Below are 20,422 nucleotides of genomic sequence, written 5' to 3'. Positions count from 1 at the left end.
TCGTATTTCAACAAGATAGTCAGCTTCGAATAATAAAGCAACTTAGTGTAGCGACACAGCAAATTCTTATCCTCTACCCAGCAATGAATGCATTACAATCAATCTTGCACGCAGCTACGGCTGCTGACGCTTCCAGCTCCGTCCAAATTATAGCAAGCCGGATGGCCTTATCGTTGAACTCAGGCTCTATTATTATTAGGGGCTTGTCAGTGCGACAGTGCGGCACACCAGGCTGCGAGGGAGGTGGGATGGGCCCCTGTCCCCCCACGCACCACGGCTGAAAGATTGGCACTAGTTAGTCACTACGAAGGCATTCGGGTACCCGCCGAGACACTGTTTAATAATATAGCTGACGAACAATTCTGCTAGAAACGCGAAGTCCCCCAAATGGGCTTGGTGGAGTGAGAGAATTAGCGAGATATGGGGGGAGAGAGGGTGGATAACAGAAGGGGGTGTTGGGTGCTGATGAATCCCCCCCCATAGGGTTGCTCTGGTTTTTGTCGCGGTCCCGCGACGCCCTGTCATAAAACCGCTAGAGCTTGCGAGCTGAATATGACGGGGTAGCTGCTGAGTATAAATCATGTCTATCGGCTGCGGTCTGTGTAGAGTCATTGACGCCGTGTATTCCGGGTTTCCTTGTTCTTTTCCAAAGATGCTGCTCTCCAACTTGAAGACGTCCGCAATTTGCGCCATCGCAGCACTATTTGCTTATCCAGCAGCTGCCATTCGGCCCTCGGGAAGCTCTTTCGGGGTCCCCGGCGTCAATACTACTTACGACTACATTGTTATTGGCGGCGGCAACGCTGGCCTGACTGTCGCCACTCGTCTCGCCGAGCAGCAGGGCGGCACCGTGGCCGTTGTCGAGGCCGGCTCCTTCTACGAGAGCGGCAATGGCAACCGCAGCCAGGTTCCCTTCTTCGATCACTACTACATCTCCAAGAACAAGGCTGATTGGCAGCCCATGATTGACTGGGGATATACGACCACCGCGCAAAAGGTATGCAGAATGCCCTCTCTCCTAGAAGAATACAGGTTGCTAATATAATGTGGTGATAGCATGCATATGACACCGAGTTGCACTATGCACGCGGCAAGTGCCTGGGTGGATCCTCAGCGAGAAACTACATGATTTACCAGCGAGCCAACAAGGATGCATATCAGCGCTGGGCGGATGCCGTCGGCGACCAAAGCTACTCCTTTGACGAATTCCTGCCCTTCTTCAACAAGGCCATTTGCTTTACGCCGCCAAACAATAACATCCGCTTTGCCAACTCGACTCCGTCCTACGATGCCTCCGTTTTAGGCAATTGCACGGGCCCGCTGTCGGTAACCTACACCAACTATGCGCACTCATTCGCGTCGTGGTCCATCAGGGGCCTTCAATCGCTCGGCCTCAAGGTCTTCCCCGGGTTCGCTAGCGGCTCGCTCGTTGGCGGTCTATCGTACGTCATGTCCACCGTCGCGGCCAAGGAGCAGACGCGCGACTCTTCCGAGACCTCTTTCATGAAGAAGGCACTGCAGCTTCCCAACTACAATGTCTATGTCATGACGCAGGGCAAGCAGATTACCTTTTCGTCCGACAAAAAGGCCACCGGCGTTTGGGTCGACACTCTCGGCCTCCGCTATCACCTCACGGCCAGGCAGGAGGTCATCGTCTCCTCGGGCACCTTTGCCTCCCCCCAGCTCCTCATGGTGTCCGGCGTCGGCCCCGCAGAGACACTGAACAAGTTCAACATCCCCATCGTCGCCGACAGGCCCGGAGTCGGCCAGGGCATGCAGGACCATCTCTACTTTGGCCCTAGTTACCGCGTCAATGGGCTCACCACGTCGTCTCTACTCGACGACAGCGCCATGGCCAGCGCCACCCGACAGTACCAGGAAAGCAGCGCCGGTATGCTCACCAACCCGTCCAACGACATCATCGCCTGGGAGAAGTTACCCAAGCACCTCCGCAGCGGCTTTTCCAAGCGCACTCTGCAGGCCCTCGCCAGCTACCCTGCCGACTGGCCCGAAATTGAGCTCCTCGCCATCAGCGCCTGGCTTGGCTACCAAAACACTTCGGGCTCCGACCCTAACGACGGCCACCAGTACGCCACAATGGGCGCCGCGCTGTGCATGCCTCGTTCTCGCGGTAGCGTCACCATCAGCTCGAGCGACAACGCCGTCCAGCCAGTCATAGATCCCAATTTCTTCTCTGACTCGGCCGACGTCGAGGTCGCAGTCGCCGCGTACAAGCGCGTCCGCGAGTTCTGGCTGAGCCCCGAGGTGAAGCCGTTCCGCGTTGACGACGTGGAGGCGTTCCCCGGCCTCGACATCAACACAGACGCCGACATTGAGAAGCTTATCAAGCAGAGCTTCCAAACCATCTTCCACGCCGCGAGTACCTGCTCCATGGGCAAGTATTCCGACAAGATGGCTGTTGTCGACAACCACGCCAGGGTATTTGGGGTGTCAGGCCTCCGTGTCGTCGATGCTTCCGTCTTTCCGTTCCTCCCACCCGGACACCCTATGAGCACAGTCTGTACGTTGATATCTCTTCTGACTTTAGGCATTGAAATGTTTTAAGTACTAACACATGATCAGATGCACTTGCAGAAAAAATCGCGAGTGATATTACTGGTATGTACTAATAGAAAAAAAGATATTTTTTTTATTTCAAAAGTATTATAATGAAGAATATGATTATATATATCCTAGTACGTGAGGGAGACTGCACCCTAGATACATTTCTTCCTTGCCAAATTTAGAAGCTCGTTCTCTTGACGCTCCCGGGCCCACTGCCATTTAAGCTTCAAGGCGTAATTCCACCGTCGCAGAGTCTGCCTGTACCAACAAGGCCATGTTGGGTTGCAATTGCATACTCGACACAAAGTTTTCCTGGAAAGCTATCCATCATTCAATCGAGGATATTGGAATTACCGTCGTCACCTGTCTTAATGAGTTCGGTCTTCCCGAGGTCCTGGTCGGCCCTATGCTGGTAGCTGAGAGCAATTGGGAGAAACTGTGCAAAATCTTTCTGAATGTCTGATGCGTTGCCGTAAAATATAACAGATCGATCAAAGACCCAAAGGTATATCAGTAAACCACGCATGTACAAACCATGTAAGAACAGTCGTGCGGGCTAGCTCATGAAGATTTCATGTGCAGATCGGCAGCGTTGTATCAAGGTGAGGAAGACAATCATTCGGTGGAAATGCCCAATAACCTGGACACAGTCCCATCGCATTTTCTTGCACGAAGCTGACGAAGTCGGCATGACCAAGGAAAAGTCCACACTGTGGTCACAAGTCCTTTCCTTTTCGGGTGCTTCGCTGTCGCTAGATATGTGCCAAAAACCTCGAGCGCTACCCAGCTGGCACCTTGCGAAGTCGGAGAACCAGGTCAGGAAATTGTCGGGTAACGGTGCTGCTGATGGGACAGCATAGCGACCACAAATTCTTCTAGCCTTCCGAATTTCGAAATTTGACACTTTGTATGTATGCTGAAAGCTTCCAAAGTATTTGTTGATAAACCCCTCACGCTTTAGTCGAACCAGTAGGGATCTTGAACATAACTGCCTTGCCCTCGGGTCCTTTACCGATGGCTTTATCGACTCGGAAATAGCCCTTTCGTTCGAGCTGAATGATATCACCATCAATAAGGCCCTCACAATCGCCACCAACAATAGCTTCGGTCATAGTGGCAGTGACGGTTGTCAAAAATTTGTCCAAATCGTCATCCTTACCTAAACTATCTTTAGATAGAAGGTAGTCGAAGTCCCAGAGCTCTATAGCGAAATGCTTAGTACCTTCAGCGGCGAGCCAGTGAACCTTCTTTGTCTTGGAGAAGTCCCCTCCAGGGTTCAGTACCGCTTCTAGGCTACCAACGGTGCCATCCTCTAACCGGACGATGCGCTTGACGATGAAATTTCCCCAGGCCATAAGCGTAATTTCTTCGTTTACTTTGAAAGACAAAGCATCAACTTGTTCAATGAAGACCTTGTTTGCAAATGCAACTTCTTTTTTTCCAATGTCGGCATTCTTTGGATGTTTGGGTCGAGTTTCATTCCACGGCGCATGGGCGGCTCCTTCAATAGAAAGAGCCACCTTGCCCGTCGTTTCGATAGCAGTGTGTCTAGCCGCAATAGGGTCGATGACCTTCTTGTTCGTAGCCCAGAGGGTGGTCCAGTCCATCGAAACAACGTTTCTGCTCGGCCCCTGTTTCAACATGAACTCGCGAAGGGCATCTACTGTGAGACCACGTCGCAGAATACCGCGCACAGTTGGCATCCGAGGGTCATCCCAACCATCAACCTTGCCACTGTCAACCACCTTGGTGAGCTTTCTCTTTGACAAGAACGTCTTGATGAAGTTGATTCTTGCAAAGTCCCATAGGTGAACACGGCGCATGTTCAGAGTCTCAAGGAACCAGTAGTACTGCTCATTGCGATCGGCATATTCAGTGGTTCTGAGAGCATGCGTGACGCCCTCGATTGAATCAACCAAAGGGCAAGCAAAGTCGTAGGTAGGGTAAATGTTCCACGCCCAACCTGTACGGTGATGGGGTTGTGGCCCTTCCTCGTAATCCCAACTGGGGAACCGGTAGATGATAGGGTCACGCATAGAGCCGTTGGAGCTGTCAAAAGCGATTCGAGCACGAATACAGTGTTTCTTCCCGAGTTCGGTTCCCTCTCTCATCTCCTTGAAGATTTCGAGACTCTCCGCAGCCGGTCGGTCCCTGCGGCTACTGGGGAGACGCTTGTAACGATCGTTCTTTTGGATCTTGGGGTCGGTGTCATCAGCATAAGCATTCCCGTCGGAAATGAGCTTCTGGGCCAGTTCGTAAAGTTGTTCGAAGTAGTCGCTCGTGTACGTCAATCGTTGAGTCTCAATTCCAAGTAGCTTAAGATCGTGGACAATGGAATCCTCAAACTCTTGCTTCTCTTTTTTCGGGTTCGTGTCATCGAAACGCAGGATCATGGATCCAGAGAAGGCATCATGCGCAAAGTAGTCGTTTAAAAAAGCCGCTTTAGCATGACCGATGTGCAGATAGCCGCTTGTCAGAAGTTAGTCAAAAAAAAGCGAAGGAGAAATTGGAATCAGCTTCTAAGATGTATTCCGTACCTTGGCTCGGGTGGGAATCGAGTGACGACCCCCTTTTCAGTATCTTGCAGCTTAATATTGTAGCGACCGCCAGCTTGGCTAACGTTGGCGACATCCTTTGCTTTGGACGATAATGCGCTAGCCTCCACAGCCTGCTGAAGAGCAGGATATGTCGATTCGAGATGATTAAACCACCTGGTGACATTCCGGAACAAGTTGCGCCGAACAATTCCGACAGTCACCTTGTTGAGACGGAGAGCTGTCCAAACTTTCTCATCGATCTCACCCAAGCTATAGCCGCCGAGGAAGCTACGCAAAGTGAGGAATTGATCGAGTTCGTGCAAGGCGGGCTCGTTGGACTTGAAATCAGGAGTTTCAAGCCCAGCTAGAATCTTGACAAGTTTGGGGTTTGTCATTTTGAACGGTTTGTTTTGATTGAGGTTTTGTTCTCGGCTAGTCAGATAATCCTGCTGCTATTGTAGAAAGAAAGCGGGGTGAGTCACCTTAGATCCCTGGCTGTGCTACTCGAGAAAACTGTAAGATGCAGCGTCTTGATTCTGGAATTTAGAGCGGCAGTAAAACTTCATCTAATTGTTAGTCAGTATATTGCCTTATTTGCCGGCAGAGAAATTGGCAGAATTCCAAACTCCCCTCCTGCTCACGAAAGTGGACGATGCCAAGTGGATGAGCGAAAGGTGCGCCAGTGAGGAAGTGGACAGGCTAAGCACGAAGGCACCCCTTTTCTGCCGCAAATGCTGTAAGTAAAATCTTCCCCTCGACCCATTGTGCTCTTTGGCGCAGCAATTTTGGAATAGCCTCAATACTGTTAGTTTTTGACCATATAGCCACCACCAAGCTCTCGATGATCCGCAGATGCTCGATGATCCGGGCGCATTTATCTGATATCGAAAAGCTCTGCACCAGTGCGGACTGCACTTCTTGGCGACCGGCACAGGCGCGGGACATACGAGGTGTGCGCCATCTCTCGGAAGTCGCGCCCAGCCCCATCCGAGCGCACGACCAGAGTCGAAGAGGCAGGAATGGAAGTGGGTGCTGAGGGATAAGGCGAAATGCACGGGGCAAGCTCAAATGCTGGCGTCCCTTGTGCAGGCTCTGCACGACTTGGTACCTCTCGATGGCGCGAAAGGTACAAGACGTGCGCCGCGAAACGATGGCAATGATACTCTCGGGCGTGGTTCCAGGATCATCTTGACGAATGTGGTGACAAGTAAATGCAGAGTTTGATACTGCTATATGGACTGACAGGATGGGCAACTGCCGGCTCTGAGTATGCCGACCAGATAAGTGGCTACAATTCACAATACTGGGAGAACCAGTGAGGTTGTGCCTCACTTGCGGTGCCGAAGGGTTGGGGGACGTTTCGGTGAGACACTGGTTGGCGACGATAAATTTGGACCGACTGATTAGCCATAGATAATTCGTCAAATCTCGCTTTCCCTTCAATCCAATATGTATGTCTTCGGGCTCAGTGCGTCCGAGGTTTTAGCATCATTCTCTAACACAGTAGAGAAATCAACTCTAGTTGGATTTTAAGAATATGTTATCCATCATGGCTTTATCACTCGGCAGCACCAAGTTGAAAAAGACTCCGAGAACCGCAGCCAAAATGAATGGAGTCGTGATAGTCAACTCAATACCATCCAGTAGACCCTGGAGGGCGGTGCTACTGCCTTTGTAGACGATGACGCGATCGAACCATGTTGGTGTCACTATGTCAATGAATCCAAAACCCAGTGCCACAATCAGTATGAAGCGATTCCGGCGAGTGAATTCAATCATTCCAAGAACTCGAATACCAGCCACCGCAATTGTGCTGAAGAGGAACACCTGCATGCCGCCAAGAACTGAGGCGGGCATGACAGTGAATATTGCAGCAAATTTTCCTAGCACGCCCATGAGAATCAAGAAGCCTGATGCTGCCCAGCCAGCACGGCGCGACTAGAATATAGTTAGCAACCTCTTATAAGTGATATTAGATTGGCCCATGTCCACTTACTGCGCACCCAGTCACAACAATCGTGCCGTTATTCCCTGCTTGTGCCACCATAGGGAGGGCCGTACCAAGTGCGCTGATCAAGCTTCCGATTCCGTCACAGAGAATGCCGCCCTGAATACGCGAGTTAAACTCGGTCCCTTCGATATCGACGCCCGAGATTTCTGCTGTGGCAAGGATGTCAGGCATGCAGCTTATGCCTTGAACAATAAACATGATGATCAAAGGCAGCACCAAAGCTCCGTCAACACTGAGCTGAAAGCTATGTCTCCACAGGAACGTGACAGGAGGAGCATCATGTATGTTCTTCGCGTCCCAGTAGCCAGAGGCGCCTGAAATGATGCAACCCACGCCCAGTCCAAGCATAATGGCGGCCGACCTCATCAGCGGCGAGCCAAACTGCTCAATGAGGACGATGCTGGCAAAAACGCTGAACCCTAGCCCAATCAGCCGCGGGTGAGCCCACGGGAGTGCGTTGGGGGCATCAATGTTTGGGCAGAGCGCATAAAACCCCTCGCCGTTGTAGCAGTTGACGGATCCAGCCCAATTGTTCATACCCTGCCGAACCAGGTAGACGCCGAGCAGCAGCAGCAGGGACCCCGTCACAACTTTTGGGAACGCACGTTGTAGAACCTTGGGCGGCACCAAGGACATGGCAATCTGCACCCAAACCGTGCAGAGTATGGACCCGAGTAGCGCTCCCCACGCCTCTGGACACGGCAGGCGGGTTCCGTCCTCGGCGACCGGGCAGGTGCCTCTTTGGTATCGCATGTTGGTGTAGGTAAAGGCGATCGGTATAACGTCAAAAGTAGGACCGACAACGCTGAGGAGCCCAGTGCCGACGTAGAATGGCGTGCCTTTGATGTGCAGCCGCGTGACCTGCAGAGCTGTCGCTATGCCGGTGGTGATGAAACACGCCGAAACGAGGTATGCAACCTGGCCAGCATCGAGATTGAATGCGCCAGCGGCAATGGCCAGCGGTGGAGAGACAATTGACCCTACCACGGTCAGGGCATGCTGGAATCCCAAGAGAAGCGTCAGAAGGATAGGAACTCGATCATGCAGGCCGTAGAATGGGATTGCGGTGTCCTTGTATTTGCGGTTGAACGGATAGATGTTGGGCGTGGCTAGGTACCAGTAGTCGTAGTCGCCCAGCCATGCTTCTTTGGAAGCCAAGCATGAGCAGGAACGAGCTGTTTTCGTGCGCCATAATGATTTGAGGGGCCGATGCACCTCCTCGCTGTGGGCTTGGACGAACGGCATCTCGCCGCAGTTGGAAGAAGATTTGACCTCCATGGGGTCTAAAATGGCAAGTTAAAAATTGAAATCGCCTAATGTCACGAAATCGGCTGAGGATGGTATTTTCTTTTCGTAAAGCAAACCCTCCCACGTTCTTATAGCCCTTGGAACAGTGCGATCTGGATGTTTTGCCAAGAGGCGGCCGCCACCGCTCACAAGGACTATCTCGACAATCAGGAGGAGTCAAGCAAAAGGCTGTTATCTAAATTGATGGCTTGTGATGGCTTGCGATGACTTAGAGATGCATTGAAGTTGCCGAAGAATACCGCTCACAGAGAACTTGGCAAGACAAAGGTGCGCCGATTGTAGCATGCTAATCTCTGATTGTCGTGTGTACGATACGATAGTGGCGTAGAGGTTTCTCGTACGATGGATAGATCGGCTGAGAGGCCAGCCATATTACTGCGCTCAGACTCACGTGAACAAAAAAGTGAAATCGACACGAAGGAAATGGTCTTCAGCTGGAGAGGCAGTTTCCTTAATATATTTACGTGGTCCTATTTCTTAGTCTTTGTATGCGTACTTATTCAGCGAAAATGACAGGCACCACTCATTCGGAGATGATTGTTTTCACCCATGCCACCATCATCACTCAAGACTGTCAGCGGACCATATGGTTGGATGCCACGATTGTAACAAAACGCGATCGTATAATAGCCATCGGAAAAACTTCCCAGCTTGTTGGCGACGGCAATGCTTTACCTAGCAACGCGCGTTTGGTGGATTGCTCCGGACGAATCATCACGCCCGGCCTGGTTAACACGCACGCGCATGCAGCGCAGTCCCTTCTGCGCGGGCTCGCTGAAGATATGCCGCTGCACTCGTGGCTCTGCGACGCGGTATGGCCGCTCGAGGCCCAGTTCAGCGGCAAAGATGGCTACGTGGCGGCGAAACTTACCATTGCGGAAATGTTGAAGAGCGGCACCACGTGTTTCCTTGAGGCCATGTTGACCCATCGCACCGGTTTCGAAAATGTGGCCAGGGCGGTTGAAGAGATGGGCATTAGAGCTTGTCTTGTGAGTCTTCCAACCCACTGAACATTTTTGCTCTAAGGGTTCTTCTGGCTAATTGTGGTCGGGATCGTAGGGAAAATTGGTAAAGGCGACCGACCCCAATTTAAAAGATGGACTGCCCGACCCGAGGGATATTGATGCTCAGCAAATGTCCATGAACGCGATGCTCGCTGCTCATGCAAAACACCATGAATCCTGCGGCGGGCGGCTTCGAACCTGGGTTGCCCTAGGCACTCCTCGCGGATCCGCAGAGGCTGCCTACCATGCTATCGGGGATATATGCGAGAGAAATAGCCTCGGAATAACGATGCACTGCGCGGAAGCACCCAAAGATCGGATAATCTACCACGAAGCCTACGGCTGTAGTCCTGTCGAGTTCTGCAAGAGGACCAAGTTGATCGGACCCGGGAGGAAAGCCGTCCTGGCACACATGGTCAATCTCGATCTAGAGACCGACCTTGCGCTGCTTCGCGAGACCGGCGCCACAGTCTCTCACAACCCTGCCAGCAACTGCAAGCTTGGGTCCGGGATCGCTGCCGTTCCGCAGATGCTGGAGGCTGGGGTACACGTGGCGCTGGGAACCGACGGCGCCCCTTGCAACAATACCTACGACATGTTCCGCGAGATGCGTCTCGCCGGTCTCCTTCACAGCGGTGTCCATAATCAGGCAGGCATCCTGCCAGCCGAGGACCTATTAGCCATGGCCACTATTCGAGGTGCAGAGGCGCTGGGCTTGGACAAGGAAATTGGTAGCCTGGAGGTGGGTAAAAAGGCAGATTTTGTCATTCTCGATGTGACAACACTGGGCTGCGCGCCCTTTGACTCTGAGCAAATCTTGGATGGTGGCTTTGATCCCGTCACGGCGGTTGTATACTCGTGTACGGGCGCAAATGTGGCATCCGTGGTTGTTGATGGCCAGATCTTGGTTGAAAATCGCGCCCTGGTGGGTGTAAGCGAGCAAAGCATTATCCTCGACGCCAATGCCGCCATTCAGCGCATACGTAAGAGATCGAGCTGCCACACTGCGTCGCTAAGAAACTATAAATAAGTGCCCACAGGTCAGACTCAGACACTAGCTCGTATATACCTAGAGTATAATATTTCAGAGACATTTTTCTAGCTATTAATCTCGCCTCGTGCTTGCAAAACAGGGGTAATATTGAGCAGGCAAAGGCGTACACTTGCGAGGGACGCCTAAGTCCGGTTTCGCGGTCGGCGGCCATGATTTTGGACTACATGTCGTTGTTGCTTAAGCCTTGTCTGTAGCCAGTGCAAACGTTTATCCTGCTCATCGATAACATATACGGTTCAAAATCAAAGTCTCCCCGAAATTCTGAGTATGCGCCAATGTTTCCGAAGTATGACACGGTACAAGACTGTGAGAAACTATTGATCGATTTTGACTAGGAAATGACGGGGCTGCAGGTATATGCGCTAAAAGCTTTGCTCGTATCGCTTCAAGAGATGCTCTTGGACTGTATATCGCTCTGTCGCGGAGCCGTCAAGCGGTTCAACGACAAAATCCGGATTTCCATCAAAGAAGAATGGAACAGAATATCTTTCCTTGCCACTTTTGTTAATAACCCTATGTATGTTGGACTTGTAATATCCACTCGTCCAAGTCTCCAACAAATCTCCCATGTTTACCACAAAGGCATCGCTCCGTGCTGGCACATTAATCCACTCCTTCGTGGCCTGATCCAGAACTTGCAACCCAGAATTGCCGTCTGTTAGAAGAATCGTGATGCCGCCAAAGTCAGTGTGGGCGCCGGCACCCACCAGCGCATCGTCCTCGACGTCTGGATGGGGAGGGTAATGCAGCAGCCTAAGAGAGGCGATGGGCTCGCGGCAAAAATTCGCCATCATGTTGTTGTCCCTGATTTTGAGACTGCTCGCCAAAAGATCCATGAGACAGACCGCGAGTTCTTGCATCGCTGTGTGGTACGCAAGCAGCGGAAGCTTGAACTCTGTCTCGGGTAGCAGACTCGCCTCGGGCCAGATATTCGGTCTGCAAAAGGGTTGGTAGGGTGGCTGCAGCCCTGCGATCTCACGGTTGATAAAATAACCCTAACAGTGAAATTTTAGTGATTTACCCCAGACCATCCTTTTTTCGGGGAGATGTTGTTTGCAACGTGGATTACAAGATCAAGGCAGATATTTGTAACACAAGCAATGAAATGAACTAACCTCCTTCAAATCTGGTTTTCTACCAGCCTCGAGGATCTGGGCTCCAAATGTCTCATAACCGACTCCTGGTCCTTCCTTCAACTTCAACTTTTCTTCTTGTGGCAGAGAGAAGAGTGCCTTGGACGCACGGAGCGCGGAGTCTTGCATTGCCAGCGATACGCCATGGCCGACAATCTGGAAAAAGCCGCTCGTCGAACAGGCCAACCGGATCTGTTTGACCAAGTCTTGAATTGCCTCTGATTCTACCTTGCCTTGTAGGAAAGCGCTCAAGTCAACTAGTGGAATGTTGAACGCTGGCGTTTTGCCAGTCTCGGGTAGGGTAGCCATGAGAAAGAAGACCGCTTAAAACTTGAGGTTGATAGGATACTTTCTCTGAAATGCTCTATATACTTCGCGATTAATTTATATAAGCCCTTGAAAATCTGCGTATCGAGCACTCCTTTTTTACTTGCCTTTCGATAGCAGAATGCAGGTGGGTCTGGCTTGTGGCAGACTCTGGAGCCAGCTCTAATCTACATACATATTTTTATCGTGAGCCAGTTAGATTTCGGATATGTAGGCGCTGGTTATCGTACGAAAAGTACCCACTGTACATTGTGGCTTACTGGTAATCGTCGTCATCTTATCTGCCCTATTATAAGATGGTTGCTCAGGCACCCAGCTGCCAGTTTTCCCGAACTTCTTGTCATATCGTACAGTCGAGACACTCGCGCCATTACACCATCCCGCCTGACCATGATCCATGCCGCACTACATTTGCTCGCGGATGCAACACCCATGCACGTTATACGAGTCGCAGCTCAGCCATGGCCAGCCGTCCCCGCCGTGTTACGCGCAGGAAACGAGAGACATGTACAGAGTGTTCTTTGCGGCGGCAAAAATGTGATCGCCAAATACCGTGCGGACGGTGTGTAAAGAGGGGCGTTGCCGAAAAGTGCACCGTGTTATGGGACAAGCGTGGTGGTGAAGCCACCCATCGGGCCCAGACGGATCTGTCCCCCAGCAACGGCGAGGATGAGTCCATAACAGGCTCTCCCCAGTTTGGAGCCTCATCGGCATACTGGCGTTCTCACCCCCGGCTGCAGTATGTCTTCACTTCCCCAACTTCCCAACAACAACGGAAGTCGCCGGGTTGGGGGGGTGGAGACTTGATGAATCCGAGCCCCGATGCAGTATCGTACGAAGAGTATCTCGAAACCTTGTTGCCTTCGAGGCATCAAATCCAGTGCCTTATTGATTACCATGAGCTATATCTTCTGTGGTACCATGGCTCTTATCATGGCCCAACCTTCCAATCCGTGCTTCGGAGTGCTATACTTGACGAAACGGATAATGAAACTCTTGAAATAGCACGACTTGACCTCCAATGGATAGCACTGCTTCTTTCCATCATGGTTGGGAGTCTGGTTTGCGCCCCGAGTGCTCAGGTAGAGGAATGGGGATTTCATTGCGTCGAAGTGTCCGAGCTTGCCTTGGTTTGGTTCAAGGCGTGCGTCAACAGCCTGAACAAGGCCAATTATTCAGCCAAACAGAGCATTTACTCTGTACAAGCCATAGCTACCCTGGCCTTGTCAGCACATATCCTTGATCAGTCTGCAGAACTCTCCGTGCTCCGCGGAGCTGCTACCCAAATTGCTCGGCGCCTCGGGCTGGATCAGCTCGAGCACAATTCCAGCCTCGACACCGCGAAATCGACATCGACCGACGCGGACAGGCATACACTACTTCAGCGAGACACTGGGAGACGCTTGTGGTTTCAACTATGCGTCCAGGACTGGCTTCTGCTTCCCTTTGCAGAGAGCCACTTGATTGATCCGCTGCAGTTCACGTCCTGCAAGCCGGCTAACAGAAATTTCCTGACCATGGAGCTCATAGACGAGGGGTGTCCTACTTATGTCAGCTATACCAACTATTTGTTTCAAATTGCCAAGCTCATGGCCAAGCACCACGAGGCTGTGCTCAGATCATCCACCCTGCTAACTAAGTATGAGCACACCATCGACTATGACCACAGGCTGCGGGCTCTTGCATCCAAGGCCATGCCCAGGTACTTTGATGTCGGGAAGCCCGTTGATTCTACCTGGCCGGACTGGATCACCTGGGCACGCCGCAGTCTGACCGTCTGCTTCGCGCACAAGATGATCATGATTCATCGGCACTTTTTGCGCAAGAGTTTCGAGGTTGCTACGTTCTCCGCCACACGGTCTACTTGCCTAGCAGCGGCGAGAACAATCCTGAAGGAAGCACAGACCAGAGACATGGACGGCCCGACTATCTGGGTTGATGAGGCTTATTGCGCTTCAGCCGGCGCTGTCCTTTGTCTGGATATGCTCCACCGTTCGCCAGCCGACAGCCTGTTCCAGAACCACGCAGATCTCGTGAGAGAATGCATCAGTCGGCTGCACCGGTACAGCTGGGGCAGCATCGCCGCCCGAGGGGCCCGAGTGTTGGAATTCATCATGGATAAGATAGAGACAGGTAAAAGATTGACTATTGAGGCTGAGCTCTCAGAGATGCTACAGATGGCCGGGTCTGAACATATGCGGAGCAAGGACGGTGTTAATGAAGCTGACGTTGATGTGTTTCCCCCACCAGCTGGCATGAGTAACAAGTTCCTATTTGAAGAACTGTTTCGGATTAGATATCAGAGCTAGGTGTATTATATTTATATAGATAAAGGTGCAAAGCGACGATATGATACCTTATAATACCATATACTTAAGCCTTACGATAGTAAATTTTTCGAGCAATCCCCGTCGTTGATCGTGCTTCCAGAGCGGCCGACTATTAGATAGATAGTCGGATTTAAAGCAGTCGCCCGTAGTCACCCAACAGTAAGCACAATCAACGGGACCGCCAATAAGATAGGCCACATAATGCAGTTTAATGCATCTTTGAAATGTAAAATTAAACAGCATTACGACAGGTTGTATGGAAATGGCTTGTGCGCTACACTGTCCAGGTCGGGTGGTGCCCAAGTCGTACGACAGATCGGTTTTCTCGGATGCAGATAGTCGGGCGCACTGATTGCCACCACATTCGTTGCCCAACTATTAAAAATCGCCTCGTTCAACGGGAAGCAGAAGCTAAACTGCTACTTTGATCGGAAAGTACTTTAAAAGGCAGCGCGACGCAACGAACAAGTTGGCCACTGGGTCGAAAAAGCAGGCACAACACCGCACTCTGGCCCCCTCTCCAATACTACAAGACGAAATCGCATCAAGCAAAATGTCTACCACAAAGTACTCCGACCGTGTCATCCCAAGCATTTCTCTGGCCAACTTTGATCAGCGTATCGAGGAAATTACTGCACAGCTCGTCGATGCCGCCGAAAATGTTGGATTCTTCAGCATAGTCGACCACGGCATCGCACGCACCGATGTGGACAAGGTATTTGAGTTTTCTTCAAGCTTCTTCTCCCTCCCCGATGACGTTAAATCGCTTGTGCCCTTTTCACCCATCGAGAATATCGGCTGGGAGAAGAATGCCCAGATTCGGCCTTCGACGGGCGCCTGCGACCGCAAAGAGTCGTACCAGCTGCAGTTCAACAGTGGCATGGAGACGCGCTGGCTGCCTGAGACGATCGTCCCAGGCTTCCGGTCCACCGTCATGACCTTCATGCACCAGGCCCAGGCCGTGTCAGAGAAGCTCATGGTCTGCTTCGCGCGCGGTCTAGGCTTCCCCGACGACTTTTTCGTCGCCGCGCATGACATTACCAAGGAAGACTCGCAGACTGTCGCGCGCCTACTGCACTACTTTGCTGCGCCGGAGGCAAGCAACGACGGGCAGATATACCACCGGGCGGGGGCCCACACGGATTGGGACTTTATCACACTCCTGTTCCAGAAGGCTGGCCAGTCGGGGCTGGAGATTTGCCCGGGCCGCGAGGCAGCCTCGACCTTTGGGCACGGCGACGTCTGGACACGCGTCGAGCCCGCTGCCGAATCCAACGCCATCATCTGCAACATTGGCGACCTGCTCATGTCCTGGTCTGACGACCGCTTCAAGTCTACGCTTCACCGCGTCAAGGCTCCCTGTGAGCCTGGTGACTTCTATGGAGAGAGGTACAGCATTGCCTTCTTCAATCAGCCGCGCAAGTCGGCGGAGATTCAGGGTCCAGGCAGGAAATATCCGCTGGTGACGGGCGCCGAGTTTACACGTAAGGCGATGGAAAAGAACTTCAAGGCCATTTTGCGAGCAAAAGAAAAATTGGCGGTTGCTGTAGCTTAATTACCCGGTAGCCATTATATAGGCGATTTACACGCTCCTAGCTGTTCATAGCCTTCTAATCGGGAAAAACTCGGAAAGCTTTATCTAGTTTATACCTATCTATTATTCTATTTATTATTAAAGTTTAATTAATCCATGAGGGGCCGAGCTACTTTCACTACCAACAACAACACCAACGGCATTAATCGGCGGCATATCCTGCCGTCGTTCAGTGGTGGTGCGCATTTCTATGTGGTGCATAGTCGCAGTTCCAACACAGTTAATCTGGTATATGAGTCGTGTGGAATAGGAATCGGCGTCGGCATCGGGCACGACCACCATCGCCAGTGTCCCAGCTCGAGCCGGAGCCTTAGCCTGGGCTGCGGGCGCAAGCGGACGGCACCACCACGCGCCGCCGTCGGTCATTTGTGCCGGAGCTCGTGGAGCAGGTCCCGCTGGACCGGACGCTGGGCTGCTCGCTGTCGCGCTTCGCCGAGCTGTACGGCCTGGGCTGTGACATGGAGCTCATCCTGATGCGCCACCGGCCTTACGACCTTCGCTCCTACGAGTTCAGCCTCGAGACGCACGCCATCCGCCGTGTCCTCGAGCACGACGAAGACCAGGAGTATTCCGTGAAGTTTCACTTGGCCGCCGACGAAAAGGTTGTCGAGTCGAATCCGACGCACTCGCTCGTGGATTCCGTCGAGGGGTGTGTTCATCCTCACAGACCCAGCCTGGTCGAGCTGTTTTGGCGCCACGTCCATCCTTGCTACCCGATCGTGTCCAGGGACAGCTTTATCCTTATATATAGCCAGTCCTGTCAAAACCTTCCCCCAGCTCTTAGGGCTGCCATCTACTTGTCCGCCACCCGCTGGTGGACCTATAATCCGGAGCTGTCTATCTGCTCACCCCAGACGCAGCGCCTCTAAGAGCCCGGGGGCAAGGGATGAATAGCTAGAAATATGCCATACAAAGCACTCGGCTGACGCTACCGGGCATTTGAGGAGCATAAGAAAGACATCGTGGATAATTAGGTGGTACTAATCACAGCTAATCTCAGCCACCCACCCAGGGTGAGCGGCCTGGTTTAATTGGTGCCTATTTGTTGTGAACTTCGTACGTTCTGTTAATGGGAAGGGGAGAAGCAGCAGCATGAATTCTGATTTAGGTTGCTATAGCAATTTATGATGCGATGATAGAGGTTTTCTTTGATCGCTTTTGGTAGAAGACTGGGTTAAGGGAATCAATCATATGACCAGGAGTCCTGCCGGAGGCCAGGTCCAGGTCATGTGGTTCCGCGCTAGGTATAGCTATGTACGAAATGTATCGTCATTCTTAATCACTCGCTTCCCACCGGGCTCGTCTCTCGCGTATTTGTGCGAAAAACGGATGTTGCAACAGCTCGCCCCCTGTCTTCCTCTTCTCGGGCATCCACTGTAGCATGCTCGATGCAAGATCAAGGAATTGGATCTTTTCGTCACCCATCAGCTCTGTCACGGTATCGGCAAGCGCATTGTTCCGATTAATAAGGTCCTCGCGGAAAATTCGACCTGGTATCACGCCAGGTTAGTATGTAAGGCCTAGTCTGCTGTCGTTTCTAAAGATGAGAGATGTGCGTACCCTCAGAGTTAAAGAATGGGCCACCCCAGTACTCGTTCATAGTATTGCACTCCTGGCCACGCTGATTTTCAATGGGCTTCTCGAGCCGATGGGTACGGAACAATTGCTCCCTAGCGATGAGCTCCTCAGGAGGGTCTCCCATGAGAGAAACCATCTGAGCGAGATGGACGTGGGCATCGTACTCGCCATCATTGCCGGCAGGACGGCCAAACAAGCTCACATCTTCTAGCAGGTTCCACATCTGGCTCGTCAGCATTCATCCTTGAACTAGCACCGTGATTTACTTACAAGTAGTCCAATATTCCAAATGTCAGCGCTATAAGACCACGGACAACCTAAAAGGACTTCTGGCGCACGGAATCGATGAGACTGGATAGGCAATAAATGGCCATGACCATTTATTAAGCCAGGACATGCGAGGTTGAAATCTGCTAGTTGCGGTAATAATTTATGTCCCTTTAGAGGACCAAAGTCGCCATAAGAGAGATAAGTAGAACGGCCTTGGTCGTTTTGGCTATGTGGAAGTGGCCCGCTGTTGATTAGAGACTTGATAAAGCTAGGTAGAACCGTGTCGCTCTCTATAGTCACCATAATATTGTCATCTTTGATGTCTGTTTCCGGCAATACCTTTGTTTAGCAATAATCAGGCAAACATCCGCATGGCTAATCTAGGCTTACCGGTATGAATTAGTTTAACCTTGGTATGTAAATAGTCTACTGCCTCAAGAAGACAGTATAGAAAGAACTTGAATAAAGGTGGCGCTAATCTTTGTCGCTTTAATGTACGCTGTAGTTGGAAAAGTGTTGTTCGCATAGGCGTGTAAACTAGACATCCGTGCACTCCACTCGGGGTCTCGAGACGAAACTCGTCTATGGGTATGCGAAGAAATGATAGACCGTCATGTGATGGATCGGCCATGGCTATCATTTTGGAAATTCTCGTCTCCCAGACTTTATCAATATCCAGGGCGGCAATTTTGATACTGACATAGCGAGGAATATCCAGGCTCTTCGTACTAGGTGCGGGAGTTAGTATATTAGAGCCGGAAGGAAAAAGGGATGCATCTAGGGAGCAGCTTACAATTGTAGGTTTTCTGCCAGCCAAACAGTAGAGCTCGCGCCGTAGCCAAGCTTCACAATAATCTTAAACCGTCCATCTAGAACTTGGCCTGGCTGTGTCTGGTGGAAAAGGTGCAGCCGATTGCCAGGCAACAATTCTTCCTCGATCGGACCAGGAATAATCCCACGGCTAGAAGTGTGATTTTGAAAGATTTGCACCCGCCGCAAAAGGGCTGATACACGCCCGCGCTTAATCATGCTGCTTTCAGTAATAAAGTGCTTACTTCGTCGTCGTGAGATGTGAAGATACGTGATATGTGTATGTGAAGATGCTAAAGTTGAGTGCCCCTTGCGTCTTTCAAGCATTGGCATTAATGACATAAGCAATCAAGGAATGGACGTAGTTCAAAACAGGGTAAACTTATGGCCGAGATTTGTGGGGTCGTGCATAGGTCACCACGCCGACAGAGCTTTGCCTAATTTGTCCGAGTCTTGTACGCCGTCCAAACTTTTGACGAAATGAGCATAGTGGACCGACAGAACCTACGGAGCCTCCTGCAGGCTCTAATCTTGCAGATAAGGACCAAGCCATTTCCCTTTTAGATGGAGATAAACGACGGAAGTCTGCTTACCTTGCCAAACAGGATCAATCATTCTCTGTCCCACGAGCCCAAGTCATTCGCTGTTCCGATCGCGCATAAGTACCTAAAACCCCATTTTGTGCATAGGTGCAGTGCGCAGTATACCGACCAGGGTAAAATCAAGAGAAGATGACAGGCACAGCAATCGGCGGAATTTGTGCATGTAACTGGGGAGGCAATCTATTAAGAGTAATGCCCAAAGTGCTGAACGTGTGTGTTATAGCAGGCTATCGAACCCCTCTTTGCGTGATGAAGTAATTGTGCTGATGACACCGTTCGAGTTTGCGCGAGTTACGTATATGCATAGTGCTTGAACACGCATGTGATTGCTTGATCTGCGATATGCACTGCCGCTCTGAATTTGCAGAAGGCGAGTAGATAGTATTAGGTAAATATAAAGGTCCAGAACATCCTATTTCACGTTCGATATCATCATTCAGCACTTTCCACAGACGCGCACATTATTAACTATCTAAGCACTTATACTCTACTTGGCACGGCCCCACGCTTAAACAATGAAATCAACCCTAGCTAAGATGAAAAACATCAAGTTAAAGGGAAAACTCAGAATTCCATGGGCAGAACGAGAAATAGATGAGTATGTGGACTACCTCGAGCAAAAACATCCACAAGTTGCTCAGCAGCTTGAACGAACACCTTATGTGAAATTCCAGTAAGTTATCGTGCGTACCCAGTCTTTTATCCAACTCCACTAATACACGGCACCAAGCGGATCGCCTCACGAGACGGCGAAGAAAAATGACCCGTGGCACGCGTCAGTAGTCTTCCGTCGAAAAGAAGACTTCAAAGGCTCTGGTGTTTCTCTCCACGTGTATCCGAACGGGACAGTAGTCCCATCTAAGTCCGGGTTTCCAGCGTGGGATGGCGCAACGCCCGTAGCTCCGGAAGATGTCGGCGAAGATAATGCCCACTGGCTTGATCCTGAATATATTGGCGCTTGGCTTGCCGCCGACAAGACCGAGATGGAGACAAGCAAGGAGAAAGACAAAGGCAAGGAGAAAGACAAAGGCAAGGAGAAAGACAAAGGCAAGGGAAAGGCCAAGTCAGATTCTCCCAAAACGCATTCTCATCACTATTCGTCAGAGCAACATAGGCATAACAGTGGCTAAACTATACTAGTAGTTAGGGTAAAGGGTTAGAAAAAATAGGTTTTTTTTAAACTAAAGTTATCTACTAGTAGATAAACTTAGGTATTAAAGCTAAAGTTATCTACTAGTAAATAAACTTAAAATTATCTACTAGTAAATAAACCTAAGTTAAGTTAAAGTTATTTACTAG

The 20,422-nt window shown here is 51.1% G+C and overlaps 9 protein-coding genes across 9 annotated transcripts in view; 5 read left to right on the top strand and 4 right to left on the bottom strand.

Annotated features, from left to right (window-relative positions):
• Positions 1-652: 652 nt before the first annotated feature.
• On the top strand, positions 653-3,028 carry CCM_01940 (choline dehydrogenase, putative; the record flags this gene model as incomplete). Its single annotated transcript, XM_006667094.1, has 4 exons — positions 653-997; positions 1,057-2,521; positions 2,584-2,619; positions 2,817-3,028. The coding sequence occupies 4 exons, from the start codon at positions 653-655 to the stop codon at positions 3,026-3,028; spliced, it is 2,058 nt and encodes a 685-aa protein (XP_006667157.1).
• Positions 3,029-3,515: 487 nt separating this feature from the next.
• On the bottom strand, positions 3,516-5,497 carry CCM_01939 (glutamyl-tRNA synthetase; the record flags this gene model as incomplete). Its single annotated transcript, XM_006667093.1, has 2 exons — positions 3,516-5,034; positions 5,103-5,497. 2 exons carry the CDS (start codon positions 5,495-5,497, stop codon positions 3,516-3,518), a joined length of 1,914 nt encoding a protein of 637 aa, XP_006667156.1.
• A 1,123-nt stretch (positions 5,498-6,620) lies between these two features.
• On the bottom strand, positions 6,621-8,391 carry CCM_01938 (purine permease, putative; the record flags this gene model as incomplete). The annotated part of the gene is made up of 2 exons (XM_006667092.1): positions 6,621-7,040; positions 7,099-8,391. 2 exons carry the CDS (start codon positions 8,389-8,391, stop codon positions 6,621-6,623), a joined length of 1,713 nt encoding a protein of 570 aa, XP_006667155.1.
• Positions 8,392-8,930: 539 nt separating this feature from the next.
• CCM_01937 (5-methylthioadenosine/S-adenosylhomocysteine deaminase) lies at positions 8,931-10,455 on the top strand (the record flags this gene model as incomplete). Its single annotated transcript, XM_006667091.1, has 2 exons — positions 8,931-9,410; positions 9,481-10,455. The coding sequence occupies 2 exons, from the start codon at positions 8,931-8,933 to the stop codon at positions 10,453-10,455; spliced, it is 1,455 nt and encodes a 484-aa protein (XP_006667154.1).
• A 386-nt stretch (positions 10,456-10,841) lies between these two features.
• Positions 10,842-11,921, bottom strand: CCM_01936 (2OG-Fe(II) oxygenase family oxidoreductase, putative; the record flags this gene model as incomplete). The annotated part of the gene is made up of 2 exons (XM_006667090.1): positions 10,842-11,474; positions 11,595-11,921. 2 exons carry the CDS (start codon positions 11,919-11,921, stop codon positions 10,842-10,844), a joined length of 960 nt encoding a protein of 319 aa, XP_006667153.1.
• Positions 11,922-12,985: 1,064 nt separating this feature from the next.
• CCM_01935 (uncharacterized protein) lies at positions 12,986-14,248 on the top strand (the record flags this gene model as incomplete). Its single annotated transcript, XM_006667089.1, has 1 exon — positions 12,986-14,248. One exon carries the CDS (start codon positions 12,986-12,988, stop codon positions 14,246-14,248), a length of 1,263 nt encoding a protein of 420 aa, XP_006667152.1.
• Positions 14,249-14,822: 574 nt separating this feature from the next.
• Positions 14,823-16,732, top strand: CCM_01934 (oxidoreductase domain containing protein; the record flags this gene model as incomplete). Its single annotated transcript, XM_006667088.1, has 2 exons — positions 14,823-15,815; positions 16,178-16,732. The coding sequence occupies 2 exons, from the start codon at positions 14,823-14,825 to the stop codon at positions 16,730-16,732; spliced, it is 1,548 nt and encodes a 515-aa protein (XP_006667151.1).
• A 253-nt stretch (positions 16,733-16,985) lies between these two features.
• Positions 16,986-18,740, bottom strand: CCM_01933 (Protein kinase-like domain; the record flags this gene model as incomplete). Its single annotated transcript, XM_006667087.1, has 6 exons — positions 16,986-17,113; positions 17,147-17,353; positions 17,424-17,664; positions 17,712-18,050; positions 18,121-18,439; positions 18,505-18,740. 6 exons carry the CDS (start codon positions 18,738-18,740, stop codon positions 16,986-16,988), a joined length of 1,470 nt encoding a protein of 489 aa, XP_006667150.1.
• Positions 18,741-19,638: 898 nt separating this feature from the next.
• The window catches only part of CCM_01932 (uncharacterized protein), a gene marked incomplete at both ends in the record, with an annotated part of 10,828 nt that continues 10,044 nt past the window's right edge, over positions 19,639-20,422 (top strand). The window contains 3 exons of the mRNA XM_006667086.1: positions 19,639-19,796; positions 19,854-20,186; positions 20,271-20,278. Coding sequence (XP_006667149.1) covers positions 19,639-19,796; positions 19,854-20,186; positions 20,271-20,278 — 499 coding nt within the window. The remainder of the gene's footprint in view (positions 19,797-19,853; positions 20,187-20,270; positions 20,279-20,422) is intronic.

This window comes from Cordyceps militaris (assembly GCF_000225605.1).
Source record: "Cordyceps militaris CM01 unplaced genomic scaffold CCM_S00002, whole genome shotgun sequence".
Lineage (NCBI taxonomy): Eukaryota > Fungi > Ascomycota > Sordariomycetes > Hypocreales > Cordycipitaceae > Cordyceps > Cordyceps militaris.
This window is presented reverse-complemented; position numbering and strand designations above follow the sequence as displayed.